The sequence below is a fragment of the Balaenoptera musculus genome, chromosome 8 (genome assembly GCF_009873245.2).
Source record: "Balaenoptera musculus isolate JJ_BM4_2016_0621 chromosome 8, mBalMus1.pri.v3, whole genome shotgun sequence".
Lineage (NCBI taxonomy): Eukaryota > Metazoa > Chordata > Mammalia > Artiodactyla > Balaenopteridae > Balaenoptera > Balaenoptera musculus.
The window spans coordinates 62,882,877-62,899,296 of record NC_045792.1 but is presented as its reverse complement, the minus strand read 5'-3'; the positions used below and the strand labels follow the sequence as shown (position 1 = coordinate 62,899,296).

The following is a 16,420-nucleotide window of genomic DNA, read 5'->3' as shown; positions in this document are numbered from 1 at the left end:
TATTTTTATATACATTGCCAAGTTACTTTCAAGAGGGAATTCCAATACATTCACCAGTGAGTAAGCTGAATACCGCTCTGAGAGGTAGGAGTGGAAAAAGTAACTGCCAAAAAAGGTACGTTTGGGCTCTGCGAAAGGAAAAGATAAATGCGCTGACCTGGATTTACAAAGGAGGGGTGGCAGGGCGATGACGTGGGAAAGCATTTGCTTGGGAACAAGAAAACTGGATTCTAAACCGATTTCTGCCACCCTGTGACCTTCACAGATTACGGGCTCCTTGAGCCTTAGTTTCCTGAAACTCGGTGGGTTCGGCTCAGGCTTTATGTTTTCCAACATCTTCAGACCAAGCATTGTCTAGCCCCTCCAGATTCGACACAGATTCTCGAATTGATAGAGAAGGGAGTCGGCTGAATCAGCATCCGCCGCGAAACTCCAACTAATCACTCCCGGGCACTTCCGGTCGCCAGGACAAAGGCATTACAGTCTCTGAGACCGCACTTCCGGATAATTAAAGCTGCGCGTTGGATGCCTGCGTCTGTGAGTCACACCCGCTGACTCCGGTGCAGTGACTGCGCATGCTCCGCGCAGTCATGAAGCGGGGCGGGGCAGCAAGTGGGGCGGGCGGGGACCCTGACTTGTCTCGCGGTTACTGGGCGGGCGCGAGCGCGCGAGCCTCGGGGGCGGTGCGGGGCGGAGCCTAGTCCGAGTAGGCGCTGCGGGTCCCGGCGCAGCGTCACTGTGCTAGCGGGTCTGAGGTCGTTTCAGGTGAGGTCGTCGTCCCGGAAGTATCTGTGGCTGTGGACCCTGGGTGTTGTAAGGAGCCTGCCGCGTAGTTGTTGTTAAGGGGCCGCGGCATCACCCCGCTTCCTCCACCTTCCCTGCAGCAGCCATGACGAAAGGCAGAGTTGTCGAAAGGTCGCAAACGGGGGCACTCCATACGACCCCTCCGGGGGACAAGGCAGCGGGGCCGCGGGGTCCCTCGGCGCCAGGCAGCGGAGACCACCTGAAGGGTGAGTAGACCTGGGAACCAGAGCTGGGGCTGGCCCAGAGGCGGGAGTGTGCCGGGAGGGGCTTCGGAGGAGAAAGGACCCCAGCGGGTCCAGGGGATTTGCGGGTGGAAAGGGGGCCTGTTGGCATCTAGGGGCGGGAGCAGAGAGAGTGGGGGACCTAGGCTACGGCCTACCACAAGGCCGGACACCTAGTGGGTTGATAATATTGAAGTTAGGCAGAACTGGAAGGAACGTTAGCATTCGTTGCTTTATTTTTACAGATGAGGAAACTGAGGTCCAGAGTGGATATATAACTTGCACAAAGTCAGAAAGCCAGATTAGTAAAGTATTGGCTAAAAGCAAGGATTTAACTACGTCCAGGCGCCGCTTCGAGGTGGCAAGAACACTTGGGTTTGCGTCCCTGCTCTACCACTTAAGACTTTGGACTTGTTATCCTTCAAAAGCTCAGTATCTGAACTGTACAGTGGGGATGGTGATAATATTAATAATAGTAATATCTACTTAAGATTGGTGCGTGGATTAAACAAAATAATTCGCATAAAGGATTTAGTGTAATGTTTGGCTTATATGCACTGAAGGCTGAATAAATGTTAACAATTACTATTATAGCTAAGATCTCTTATTCCCAAGCTTTTTTTCCACTACGCCATCCTGGCATTTCTCAGGGCCTCAAATATTATTTTAAGAAAAAAAGTGTACCCAGAAACTAAATACTTTGATTTCATCTGGGCGTAGAGTTTTCATTGCTTTTCAGCAGTTGAAGTGATTTAACCTCCTTAAATGCTTTCAAAGCCCATAAACTTGGAGAGATCCTAACAAATGCCCATTAAGTTGTCTGCAGCTTACTCACACTGGTGTGTTCCACCACCAGTGATGGGTAAAGAGAGGATCTTTTAATAGTGTCTAGCGACATTGTAACTATAGTCATCAATAAAGTATTATACACTTTAAAAATATATTTATATATGGAGATAATATGTTTAACATTCAGCTGAAATTTTTTTTTTTTTTTTTTTTTTGGCCATGCCGTGTGGCTCTTAGTTCCCTGACCAGGGATCGAACCCGGTCCTGGTAGTGAAAGTGCCGAGTCCTTAACCACCGTACCACTAGGGAATTCCCATCAGCTGAAATTTTTTGAACCAAATTTAAAACATATGAAAAATTTAGAAAACGTCTTGCAGAAAATGGTATTTTATTTTCAAATAATTTAAAATGTCTCCAGTCTAATTGGGTCTTTCGGCTTTATGTATTTGGATATTTTTACACCTTATAGACAATAGAGCCAAATAACTTCAAAAACCAGAAATGAAGTGTTGTCAAAGTATAAATCCACTCTAAATGACAGTAACCTTGTTTTGATGATGCTGCAACTGAGAATGACAGTAATCTAAGGGCTTCCTGAAGAAGTATTTTCCAGATAGGAAAATACTTAGGAAGTATTTTCCATGGTGTCCAGATAGGACATCCCTAAATATTGTCATTTGGTTTGGGATAGCAGTCAGTTATTTTATTATTATTAATTTTTTAACCTTAAGCTGTTCAGAAAATAAGACCTTGAAACTGCCAGAGTGCTTTTACAATTGTTTATTGTATTTTAACATTTGAACAACACATTCAACAAAGTTATTTTTGTGATGCTGTCAAATGACTTCTGTGGACTACAAATCTATAGGAAGACAGAGGGAAGAGATGTGAAGGCACGCCTTCATAGAGAAGTAGGGTTTGGATTAGTAGAGAGAACAGAAAAGGATTCTGGGTGGGGGAAACATTAGGCCTGAAGGTTAGTTAGTGTGAACCTTTTGTGTGTGTCTATAAAGAGATAAACTTGTCAGTAGTAGAGGATTTCTTTTTTTTTAAATTTTTATTTATTCATAAACGGAAAGGTTTTAGAGAAAAAAAATTTTTATTAACTCTTAAGAAGTACATCGTAATAGAGTGTTTCTATAAATTCCATGTATTTGTATTTTTAAATAAATTTGTATTTTTATTAACTGATACATCTACATAATTTTGACAAATAGTTGTCATTGTGTGTATGCTTGAAATATTTTACACCTCACATGCAGTGTTTGGTACATTTAGTGGATTCCTTGCCTTGACTCTAGTCCAACGTCTGAGTCTTACTGAGGACCACTGTGATGATTTGAGCAAGGCAATAACACTGAAAATCTAATTCTTGCATGATTAGAAAGGGTGAGAGACAAGAGATATTACTACTTGAGAGGCTCTTGACCTACTCTGTGTGCAAGGGTACTTGGGCCAGGTGTTTTCTTTTCTTTTGTTGTTTGCCCTGGCTGATCTTTTTACTCGCGAATATAGAATTTCCCCATTTTGATTTAAGAGAACTCCCAGGACCATGTTTTCCAATATATAGGTCATACCTTTGTGAGCGGTGTGAAATGAATTTGATGGGTAATCATGAGCCATTTAAAAAAATGGAAGAGAAAATAGAGTTCTTTGCATGTAGTAGGGGGTAAGTATTCTTTGAATTTTATTTTTCAATTATATAGATTTTGTGTGTATCAGATCATGATATAAAATACACTGCTTATTGTGGAAAGCAGCCAAAAATGTTTGGGAAACACTGTCTTGAAGTTGGTTTTACTGCTCTTAGGAGACTGTATTGTTCAAAATTGGGTAATAAATCCCTCTCAGATGCCTGTTCTAGGTTCTGCCTTGCTAATGTGGTTCAACAAATATCCTTTGAGCATCTGCTATGAGCTAGGTACTGGCTTAGAGGAAGAAGAAGAAAGCTGTGATTACTGATAACTGGGAATTAAGACTAAAATTGGCAATTGGACATCAACCAAGGTATTAGTATGATGTGTTGATGTCAATCTCAACCCAAATATTATATATCAGGATTCTTTTGCTTGTAATCAGTAGAAAACACAATGGAAAGCTTTGCCAGAGGAGGTTTATTGGTTCATATAACTAAAAAGTTGAGAGATTAAGTGGGATTCACTGGCTTCAGTCTGGGACCAGTGGCTCAGTGATATCATCAGGATCAGATTTCTTTCATATCTTGTTTTGCTTACCTGATATCAGTTTTACCTTAAGGTTGATTCCTCTTGAAGGTCCAGGTAAGCTAAATGCTTCCTTGATAATTTTGAGAATCTTTTTCTAAGTATTAGCAATACAAGTCTAGATATTAACTCTGATTAGATTGCCTCAGATTAAATGCTTATCCCTGAACCTATCACTGTTGTCAGAGGGTAAGAATTACCTAATTGGCTCAGCCTGATTCATGTTCAACACCTAAAAAAAGGGAGTAGAAATGAGGCTAAGTCAGTTTTCCCATAGACATGGATTTCTGTGATGGGTCACTCATGATTTTTCTCTACTTGTGCTCAACCATCTTGGTATAGGAATGAAGACAGTGAGCTTGAAACACTGATTTTGGGTTAGATTAGCTATAAGGAAAGAGTGAGGATTCTAATCAGAGGTGCTGCTGGATACACCAGGGAGTCCAGGCTGGGCATAGAAGGAAGAGAAGTGAGGAGCCCAACAGAGGGAGAAATTGGAGGTGTTAAGCTCATGAAAGAATAAAGATGATCAAGGAATGGCATGTTGGAATTTAAAATGTCCAAGATAGAGCAGTCTCAGGTGGTGTGAGAACTTAGTGTACCACTGGAAGTGGGTGGCTAAAGTTGAATAGAAATGAAAGTCTAAGAATTTTGAGGCTGGGTGAATCATCTAAATAGATGTATCTTTTAGGATTATGAAAAGTTTGCTTGAAGCTTGGCTTAGTCTTCGCTGAATAGGGGAAGTGCCTGAAAGTGGTTGATGATAGTGAGTGAGGCTGTGTGGGTTGAATGGTAGCAGAGATGCAGGGCATAAACGTCAGAGAACGAGCTTTTATACAAGATAGGTAGTGCTGTTTCTTCTGCTGCCTGCAAACATGCTTTCTCTCTGTGTGTTTTTTTAATGGTTAATTCTTTATATTTTATTAAAAAGTTATTTTAGCTGTTTAAATTTATACTTGATGATACTACCATTTTTGATTATTAATACATAATTTAAAAAATTTTAAGTTCTTGAAATAAAATTTACTTCCAAACATGTTACAATAGATTCTTGTAACCATAAAAAACTTGTTAGAGGGAATTCCCTGGTGGTCCAGTGGTTAAAAATCTGCCTTCCAATGCAAGGGAAGTGAGTTCAGTCCCTGGTCGGGGAACTAAGATCCCACATGCCATGGGGCAACTAAGCCCCTGTGCTGCAACTACTGAGCCCGGGCACTCTGGAGCCTGTGCAGTGCAACTACTGAGCCCATGTGCTCTGGAGCCCACACGCCACAACTAGAGAGAAGCCCACGTGCTGCAACTAGAGAAGTTCGCGTGCCACGCAAGATCCCACGTGCTGCAACAAAGAGCCTACGTGCCGCAACTAAGACCGCATGCAGCCAAATAAATTTTAAAAAAAAGAACTCTGAAAAACTTGTTAGAGTTCCTGTAAACTGTGTCCTCAGGGGAGATGGGTCTTTTGCTTCCTCCATGTTAGGATTCTGTAGGTCTAGAACTAGTGGACTAGATGACCAGTAAGAGTGATTCCTAAAATCTTGTAGATATAAAGATTTTGCTTTTCAAAAGGTATTGATATGAAAGTTATAAGAGAAATAGAGAACTACTACAGGGGCATTAAGGTTAAGTTTTGATTTTTCAGGATAGATATATGCATATTAGAAGTTAGAGAAGAGTTGCTTGTTAGTGGGAAGAATTGAAGATATTCAGTGAATGGAGATGAGATAATTCTGAGAGCAAGATCTGCAAGGAAGTGTGTTGGCATTTGATGCAAAGATAAGGGGAAAGAGGGAAGGGGAGATAATTTCGTGAACAGATCTTGAGGTAGAGATTGGGAAGCTCTCTAAAGTGTGGAGACAGCCTCATTGGTTGAGAATAGGGGGAAGTAGAATTAAAGGCTTGAAGAGACTTGAAATAGCCCTTTTGGAGGGTACTGTAAAAGGATTATAGTTCGCCAGTGATAACCGTAATTGACGATAGAAAAGCAGGAAGCATATGAACTTGTAAGCCAAGAGAGCACAATGATCTTTCTGTAGCCGTACCTTTGGCCTGGGAGAAGGTTGGAAAACAGATAATGGGATAATTGAGAATGGGAATTAGTATGATGGAAGATTTGGAGGTTAATGAATGTATAAAGCATTGTTGTGGGTGGCTCTAAATGCTAAATAACATGTATCTAATGCAACCAGAAGGAGGATGCACATTATAAATGTGTATGTTACACATTCAGATGTTGAATCATTAAAGCAAGGTTTATAACCTTTCTTTTTTTTTTTGGCTGCACCTTGTGACTTGCAGGATCTTAGTTCCCTGACCAGGGATCGAACCTGGGCCCCCAGCAATGGAAGTGTGGAGTCTTAACCACTGGACAGCCAGGGAATTCCCAAGTTTATAACTTTTATCTCTGTTCAGAACTAAATGAATTACGTGCTAGCCTTTAGATTTATTAGAACTATATTCAAAAAGAATTGTGGAATCATAATAGGGAACACTCCCTATTTCCAAGTTTGTGTGAAAGAATGGAGAGCTTCAAAATTGACTGTCACTTAGTTTTATTGCATTATTAGCTGTTTTCTTGTGTTTACGTTGTGCTGAGTACAATGCTTGAAAAAGTTTTCCTTTCAGAGAGTGAAAAAAATAGGTATCGAGTTAAACTTGGAGGTTAATTTTGTTCAACAAATGTCCATATATTTCATCATCCAACTGTAAGGCAACAAGTAGCAATCAGAGAGATGTGTACTCAGAGAAGGCTTAGGGTGGTGTTCTGTAGTCCAGTTAAGTCCACACCTTTCTCCCCTAGGACCCCTTACTTAGGACTTGTGAATTAATGATGGGAAGAAAAATATTGTAGTTAAATTTTAGAGTTGCCATGCAAAATGTCTTGTTTAATTTTTAATTTAAGAGGACTGTTACCTACTGAAGTCTTTATTTAAATTTTTTTTTTAATTGGAGTATAATTGCCTTACAATGTTGTGTTAGTTTCTGCTGTACAATGAAGTGAATCAGCTATATGAATACATATATCCCCTCCCTCTTGGACCCCCCCACCTCCCACCCATCTAGGTCATCACAGAGCACCTCGCTGAGCTCCCTGTGCTTTATAGCAGGTTCCCACTAGCTATCTATTTTACAGATGGTAGTGTATTTATGTCAGACCTAATCTCCCAATTCATCCCACCCTCCCCTTCCCCACCTGTGTCCACACGTCTGTTCTACATCTGCATTTCTACTCCCTCCCTGCAAATAGGTTCATCTGTACCGTTTTTCTAGATTCCACATATATGCGTTAATATATGATATCTGTTCTTCTCTTTTTGACTTACTTCACTCTGTATGACAGACTCTAGGTCCATCCACATCTCTACAAGGACCCAATTTCATTTCTTTTTATGGCTGAGTAATATTCCATTATATATATGTACCACATCTTCTTTATCCATTCATCTGTCAATGGGCATTTAGGTTGTTTCCATGTCCTGGCTATTGTAAATAGTGCTGCAGTGAACACTGGGGCACATGTAACTTATTGAATTATGGTTTTCTCAGGGTATATGCTCAGTAGTGGGATTGCTGGGTCATATGGTAGTTCTATTTTTAGTTTTTTAAGGAACCTCTGTACTGTTTTCCATAGTGGCTGTATCAATTTACATTCCCACTAACAGTGTAGGAGGGTTCCCTTTTCTCCACACCCTCTCCAGCATTTATTGTTTGTAGATTTTTTGATGATGGCCATTCTGACTGGTGTGAGGCGATAACCTCATTGTAGTTTTGATTTGCATTTCTCTAATAATTAGTGATGTTGAGCATCTTTTCATGTTGCCTCTTGGCCATCTGTATGTCATCTTTGGTGAAATGTCTATTTAGGTCTTCTGGCCATTTTTGGATTAGGTTGTTTGTTTTTTTGATATTGAGCTGCATGAGCTGTTTGTATATTTTGGGATTAATCCTTCGTTGATTCGTTTGCAAATATTTTCTCCTATTCTGAGGGTTGTCTTTTCGTCTTGCTTATGGTTTCCTTTGCTGTGCAAAAGCTTTTAACTTTAATTAGGTCCCACTTGCTTATTTTTGCTTTTATTTTCACTACTGTAGGAGGTGGGTCATAGAAGATCTTGCTGTGATTTATGTCAAAGAGTGGTTTTCCTCTAAGAGTTTTATAATGTACAGTCCTACATTTAGGTCTTTAGTCCATTTTGAGTTTACTTTTGTGTATGGTGTTAGGTAGTGTTCTAATTTCATTCTTTTACATGTAGTTGTCCACTTTTCCCCACATCACTTATTGAAGAGGCTGCCTTTTCTCCATTTTATATTGTTGTCTCCTTTATCAAAGATAAGGTGATAATATGTGCATGGGCTTATCTCTGGGCTTTCTATCCTGTTCCATTGATCTATATTTCTGTTTTTTGTGCCAGTACCATACTTTCTTGATTACTGTAGCTTTGTATTAGAGTCTGAAGTTGAGGAGCCAGCTCCATTTTTCTTTCTCAAGATTGCGTTGGCTATTTGGGGTCTTTTGTGTTTCCATACAAATTGTAAAATTTTTTGTTCTAATTCAGTGAAAAATGCCATTGGTAATTTGATAGGGATTGCATTGAACCTATAGCCTGCTTTGGGTAGTATAGTCATTTTCACAGTATTGATTCTAACAATCCAGGAGCATGGTATATCTCTCCATCTGTTTGTGTCATCTTTGATTTTTTTCATCAGTGTTTTATAGTTTTCTGAGTACAGGTCTTTTGCTTCCTTAGGTAGGTTTATTCCTAGGTATTTTATTCTTCTTGTTGCAGTGGTGAATGGGATTGTTTCCTTAATTTCTCATTCTGATCTTTCGTTGTTAGTGTATAGGAATGCCAGAGATTTCTGTGTGTTAATTTTGTACTGCAACCTTACCAAATTCATTGATTAGTTCTAGTAGTTTTCTGGTGGCATCTTTAGGATTTTCTATGTATAGTACCATGTCATCTGCAAACTGACAGTTTTACTTCTTCTTTTCCAATTTGTATTCCTTTTCTTTCTTTTTTCTCCTCTGATTGCTGTAGCTAAGACTTCCAATACTATGTTGAGTAATAGTGGTGAGAGTGGACATCCTTGTCTTGTTGCTGATCTTAGAGGAAATACTTTCAGTTTTTCACCATTGAGAATGATGTTTGCTGTGGGTTTGTCGTATAGGGCCTTAATATGTTGAGGTAGGTTCCCTGTATGCCCACTTTCTGGAGAGTTTTTATCATAAATGGGTGTTGAATTTTGTCAAAAGTTTTTTCTGCATCTATTGAGATGATCATATGGTTTTTATTCTTTAATTTGTTAATATGGTGTATCACATTGATTTGCATATATTGAAGAATCCTTGCATCCCTGGGATAAATCCCACTTAATCATGGTGTATGATCTTTTTAATGTGTTATTGGATTCTGTTTGCTAGTATTTTGTTGAGCATTTTTGCGTCTATTTTCATTAGTGATATTGGCCTGTACTTTTCTTTTTTTGTGATATCTTTGCCTGCTTTTGGTACCAGGGTGATGGTGGCCTTGTTGAATGAGTTTGGGAGTGTTCCTTCATCTGCAATTTTTTGGAAGAGTTTGAGAAGGATAGGTGTTAGCTCTTCTCTAAATGTTTGATAGAATTCGCCTGTGAAGTCATGTGGTCCTGGACTTTTGTTTGTTGGAAGATTTGTAATTACGGTTTCAATTTCATTACTTGTGATAGGTCTGTTTATATTTTCTGTTTCTTCCTGGTTCAGTCTTGGAAAGTTGTACCTTTCCAAGAATTTGTCCATTTCTTCCAGGTTGTCCATTTTATTGGCATAGAGTTGCTTGTAATAGTCTCTTATGATCCTTTGTATTTCTGTGGTGTCAGTTGTAATTTCTCCTTTTTCATTTCTAATTTTTTTAATTTTTATTTTAAAAAATATTTATTTATTTATTTGTGTCAGGTCTTAGTTGTGGCACACAGGATCTTTGTTGCAGCATGCAGGATCTTTTGTTGCAGCCTGCGAGCTCTTCTTTGTGGCGCATGGGCTTCTCTAGGTGCGGCGCATGGGCTTCTCTCTACTTGCAGCATGTGGGGTCTCTAGTTGTGGTGTGCGGACTCAGTAGTTGCGGCACGTGGGCTTAGTTGCCCCGCAGCATGTGGGATCTTAGTTCCCTGACCAGGGATCGAACCCTGCATTGGAAGGCAGATTCTTAACAACGGCACCACCAGGGAAGTCCCTCATTTCAATTTTATTGATTTGAGTCCCCTCCCTTTTTTCTTGGTAAGTTTGGCTAAAGGTTTATCAATTTTGTTTACCTTCTCAAAGAACTAACTTTTAGTTTTATTCATCATTGCTAATGTTTTCTTCGTTTCTATTTCATTTATTTCTGCTCTGATCTTTATGATTTCTTTCCTTCTACTAACTTTGGGTTTTCTTTGTTCTTCTTTTTCTAGTTGCTTTAGGTGTGAGGTTAGATTGTTTGAGATTTTTCTTGTTTCTTGAGGTGAGATTGAATTGCTATAAACTTCCCTCTTAGAACTGCTTTTGCTGCATCCCATAGGTTTGGGTTGTCGTGTTTTCGTTGCCATTCGTTTCTGTGTATTTTTAAATTTCCTCTTTGATTTATTCAGTGATCTCTTGGTTATTTAGCAGTGCACTGTTTAGCCTCCATGTATTTGTGTTTCTTAGTTTTTTCCCTGTAATTCATTTCTAATCTCATAGCATTGTGGTCAGAAAAGATGTTTGATACGATTTCAATTTTCTTAAATTTTCTGAGACTTGATTTGTGACCCAAGATGTGATCTATCCTGGAGAATGTTCCATGTGCACTTGAGAAGAAAGTGTTTTCAACTGCTTTCAGGTGGAATATCCTATAAATATCAATTAAATCTATCTGATCTATTGTGTCATTTAAAGCTTCTGTTTCCTTATTTATTTTCATTTTGGACTATCTGTCCATTGGTGTAATTAAAGTCCCCCACTATTATTGTGTTACTGTCGATTTCCCCTTTTATGGCTGTTAGCATTTGCCTTGTGTATTGAGGTGCTCCTATGTTGGGTGCATAAATATTTATAATTGTTATATCTTTTTCTTGGATTGATCCCTTGATCATTATGTAGTGTCCTTCCTTATCCCTTGTAACAGTCTTTATTTTAAAGTCTATTTTATCTGATATGAGTATTGCTACTCCAGCTTTCTTTTGATTTCAGTTTGCATGGAATATCTTTTTCTATCCCCTTACTTTCAGTCTGTATGTGTCCCTAGGTCTGAAGTGGGTCTCTTGTAGACAGCATATATATGGGCCTTGTTTTTGTATCCATTCAGCTAGTCTGTGTCTTTTGGTTGGAGCATTTAATCCATTTACATTCAAGGTAGTTATCAATATGTATGTTTCTGTTACAATTTTGTAATTGTTTTGGGTTTGTTTCTGTGGGTCTTTTTCTTTTCTCGTGTTTCCACCTAGAGAAGTTCCTTTAGCATTTGTTGTAGAGATGGTTTGGTGGTGCTGAATTCTCTTAACGTTTACTTGTCTGTGAAGCTTTTGATTTCTCCGTTAAATCTGAATGAGATCCTTGCTGGGTACAGTAATCTTAGTTGTAGGTTTTTCCCTTTCAACATTTTAAATATATTCTGCCTCTTCCTTCTGGCCTGCAGAGTTTCTGCTGAAAAATCTGCTGATAACCTTATGGGGATTCCCTTGTATGTTATTTGTTGTTTTTCCCTTGCTGCTTTTAATATTTTTTCTTTGAATTTAATTTTTGTTAATTTGATTAATATGTGTCTTGGTGTGTTTCTCCTAGGGTTTATCCTCTATGGGACTCTCTGTGTTTCCTGGACTTGGGTGGCTATTTCCTTTCCCATGTTAGGGAAGTTTTCAACTATGATCTCTTCAAATATTTTCTCATACGCTTTCTCTTTTTCTTCATCTTCTGGGACCCCTGTAATGCTAATGTTTGTGCATTTAATGTTGTCCCAGAGGTCTCTGAGACTGTCCTCAGTTCTTTTCATTCTTTTTTCTTTATTCTGTTCCTCAGCAATTATTTCCACCAGTCTATCTTCCAGGTCACTTATCTGTTCTTCTGCCTCAGTTATTCTGCTATTGATTCTTTCTAGTGTATTTTTCATTTAGTTATTGTGTTGTTCATCACTGCTTGTTTATTCTTTAGTTCTTCTAGGTCTTTGTTAAACATTTCTTGTATTTTCTCGATCTGTGCCTCCATTCTATTTCCGAGATTTCGGATCATCTTTACTATCATTACTCTGAATTCTTTTTCAGGGAGATTACATATTTTGTCTTCATTTATTTGGTCTTGTAGGTTTTTGCCTTGCTCCTTCATCTGTAACATATTTTTTTGTCGTCTCATTATTTTTGATGGGTGGGGCTGTGTTCCTGTCTTACTGGTTGTTTGACATGAGGCTTCCAGCACTGAAGTTTGCAGGCAGTTGGGTAGAGCTGGCTCTTGGTGCGGGGATGAGGACCTCTGTGAGACCTCACTCTGATTAATATTCCCTGGGGTCTGAGGTTCTCTGTTAGGCCAGTGGTTTGGACTCGGTGCTCCCACCACAGGAGCTCAGGCCCAACCCCCAGCCTGTGAACCAAGATCCCACAAGCCACCTGGTGTGTGGCCAAAAAAAAAAAGAAAAAAGGAGCAGAACAATAACAAAGAATAAAAAATAAATAAAGTTAGAAAGATAAATATACTAGATAAAATACGAATAAAAATGAAATAACAACAACACAGTAAAACAGAACCATAATAGCAAATAGAAAAAAAGAAAAAGAATAAAAGCAGGAAAAGGCCTTGGCTGTGGGGGAGGGGCAGACTTAGGCAGGGGCAGGGCCTAGGCTCAGGACTGGAAAAGCCCTGGGGGGTGGGGGGCAGGGCTTAGGCTCAGCACAGCTGGAGGGGGCCTCACAGTGGAGGCTCAGGCCTGGGGCCCCAGCAGGCTTGCTGGGACCCAAGTGGGCAGGGGAAGTACTGGCCAAGTTCCCTCTGATCCTCCGAGGTTCCCTCCCTGTCCCCACTGATCCCCTTCCTGTGGGTAGGGGATCACAGTGTGCCCTCGGTACGCCCCTCCTTGGTGCCCACCTCCCGGCGTGGGAACCCCTCCCCTCCCCCAGCCACCCCTCGGGGCACTGGTCCCATCTCACCTCTCCTTTTCCTCTCCCCCTCCCTCCCACACCCCCAGGACCCACGCAGATGGAGGGGGCCTCGGAGGGTAGAGGATCAGCCCTGGGACCTCAGCAGGCTCCCTGGGGCCTGAGTGGGTGGGGGAAACGCTGGCCACGTTCCCTTCCAATCCTCTGATCCCCTGAGGGTCTCTCCCCATCCCCATTGATCCCCTTCCTGTGAGTGGGCCCCTACGGGCGTGGGAACCCTTCCTCTCCCCCAGGCGCCCCTCAGGGGTGCCAGTCCCTCCTGCCTCCACTTCTCCTCCCCCCTCACTCCCCCCCACATCATACCCGGTCACTCGGGGGTTCCTCCTGTCCCCTTAGGTGTCCAAAGTCCCCCACCAGCACCTGGTAGGTGCCCTGGTTGTGAGGAGATGCAAACTCAGTGTCCTCCTACTCCACCATCTTGACTCTGCCCACTTGCATATGATTTTTAAGATAACACTAAGATTACCTTGTTGGAGAACACAAACATATTCTCCCATTCTTGGAGTCACAGACACAGCCATCCAAAACATTTGAGGTTCAACTATATTCTGAAGCCCTTGGTGTAAAGAGAAAGTGTAACATTCATCAGTTGCATTAGTGAATCTGTGGGTTCTTTCTCATGACAGTTTGAAGTAATTGCCAGATTACCTTATTTTTCCTAAGAGGCCATTCTGCCTATGCTGTTATCTCCCAATATAGATATATAAAATTGAAAGTCAGTGATAGCATTTAGAGCAATGCCCTTTTTTCCCTTTTGGCTTATCAACAAATCAGTGCTACAAATTCTGGTGTTCTGTTTTTCTCTGCTTCTAAAATGCATATATCCCTGCAAAGAACTATGGCCAGTTAATAAACATCAAATATGGTAGTATTTAAAATTTAATGTCACCGTGTTTTGGGCAAAAGTGTGAACAGTTTCTTGGGAGGAAAACCTTTCAGGAAATTATTCACTGGCTTGGAATACTGTTTTCCTCTATATTTATCTTAATTATAATTTTTTTTTTTTTTTTCAGAGAAAGCCTGTGCAGAAGCTGGGTCAGCAAGAATGTCGCTTCTTATATTGGTGTCCATTTTCTTATCTGCAGCTTTTGTTATGTTTTTGGTATATAAAAATTTTCCTCAGCTTAGTGAGTAAGTATACTGAAAGAAACGGAAAATGTCTAGACATTTATAGAGATGAACGTGCATTGAAAGTTCAACTAATTTAAGGAACAGAACTGGCATAATAATTGTATGTCAGCTCTCATGGCTTGTAGCAAGTTCATATTGACACTGTAATTTAAATACTTCTTTCCAAATATGTCTCTTGATTTTCTGTGCAAGGTTCTCCTAGCACTGCTTCTCTAATTAAGGCATCTTTCTAATGACTATGTTGAAAAACATAGCCACATTAATAAATTTATTGCATATTATTATTTAATGTTAGTAGTGACCAAGTAAATTTATATTGCAGTCCATAATAGATATTGACCTGCAGTTTGAGAAATACTGATGCTCTTTTTCTCTGCTTTATCCCTTTTTCCATCCCTGTTTTCTCCCTTCCTACTTTTCCGTGTCATCGGTTTTTGTCTGCCTCTATTCATCCGTTTACTTTTGCACCACATCTCTGTCTCCTAGCTCTTTTTCTCTTCCCTGTTTTATAGAAATGATATGGTGTGAATAGGTACTTTTCACTGTCAAATGCACTTTGTAAAAAGACTTGTCTATCTAGTATACAGCCACAATTCCATAGCAAAAACCTTGGGAGTGGAACGCATTTCAGAATTTAGAATTTTTCTATTTTGGAAAGATAACATGGAATAAATACTGTATATTATGTAGTATCTCCAGCAGGATCTGGGGCAGCACCCCATAATCAAATACATTAATATTTTTACAGTGAAACCTGTATTATAGAAGACTATGAAAAACTGTATGTAAGTGTGGGTCAATTTTTGGTGACAGATTACAAAGAGCTTTTGGTTTTCAGAGCTTTTTGAATTTTAGGGAAAAGATTATAGACCTGAAACATACTTTTATGAGGATAAAATATCCCTGGGTTATTCAACCACAATAACAACACCCTTGGGTAATCATAGATTACATCAGAGACTACTAAAATGTAGTTAGACTTTCAACCAGGGCCAGCTTGGTGTGGTAATGGATAACTGTGAAATGTGATTTCAGGGTATAAGAAAGTTCCTGTTTCCTCTAAATTTCTTTCATTAACACTTTCTTATGCTTGAAATTTTATAGTTAAACTTATTTTTATTTTAATACTTTGATTTCTTACGTGAATATAAATGCCTTTGGGAGGATAGCATGTTATATTGTTATGTTAATATTAGTATCATTGAATTTTAGATCCTTTCTCTTTTTAATCAAAGGAGTAGGAAATAAAGAGCTGACTGAAAGAGGGAAAGAATATAGAGTAGATTAAGGTTGTTTTGGATCCTAGTCTGCTCTAAGAAATATAACACTTTTATATAATAATATGCTGTTATAAATCTTTTATGTTCTGCCTGTTTCTTTCTGTGTGTGTATATGTGAGATGCATGCACACGCCTATAAAGAGCTTTTTTAAGCTTTTAAATTTATAAATGAGAAAACCCATTTTAGTTTACCTGCTATTTTTATAGGACTTAAACAGCATTCTATCATTGTTCTGCAAGGTTAGTTAAATTTTATCATGTAAACAAATGGGTACAATAAATGGGTACAATATACATTAAACACGAAGGTGATTATTTGGGGCTTTTATAAACAGAACATTCAGTTCCAAACAAGGCACCAAATATAAAGTAAAATTAATAGAAAGTGACAAGTGTTTAAGTTTTTATCTGAACTTTGAGCTGGGATATTCAAGAAAAGATGTGAACTATAAATTCATTGAAATTTTTACTTAATTTCTGTTGTAATTGATTATTGACTTCAGTTTATCATGAGGATTACCCAAAATGATGTTCAGTATGTTTTAAATATGCTAACATCAGTGGTTCATTTCTTAATTCAAAATTTACTCCAGTGTTTGAGCAAATGCTTTTCAACCTTTAGTTTGGGTCATCCTGAATTTATGGATTACATATCTCATGAAATTATATTAAATTATATTAAAGCATTAAAAACAAAACAAATAATTTATAGACTTTGAACTTAAATTTTGTGAATTTATGCTTAGCATATTACAGATCAAGGCATCAAATCATTTTGGATAAAACTTCATGTTTTGAACTTGACTTTGATATGAATTATCTTGGCAAATTTCTATTTAAAATT

At 39.1% G+C, this 16,420-nt stretch overlaps 1 protein-coding gene across 1 annotated transcript in view; it reads left to right on the top strand.

Moving 5' to 3' along the window:
• The first annotated feature begins 695 nt into the window (after window positions 1-695).
• TMEM41B (transmembrane protein 41B) overlaps window positions 696-16,420 on the top strand; it is a 28,961-nt gene continuing 13,236 nt past the window's right edge. The window contains exons 1-2 of the mRNA XM_036860942.1: window positions 696-1,010; window positions 14,179-14,296. Of these exons, the coding sequence (XP_036716837.1) occupies window positions 890-1,010; window positions 14,179-14,296 (239 nt within the window). The 5' untranslated portion in view covers window positions 696-889. The remainder of the gene's footprint in view (window positions 1,011-14,178; window positions 14,297-16,420) is intronic.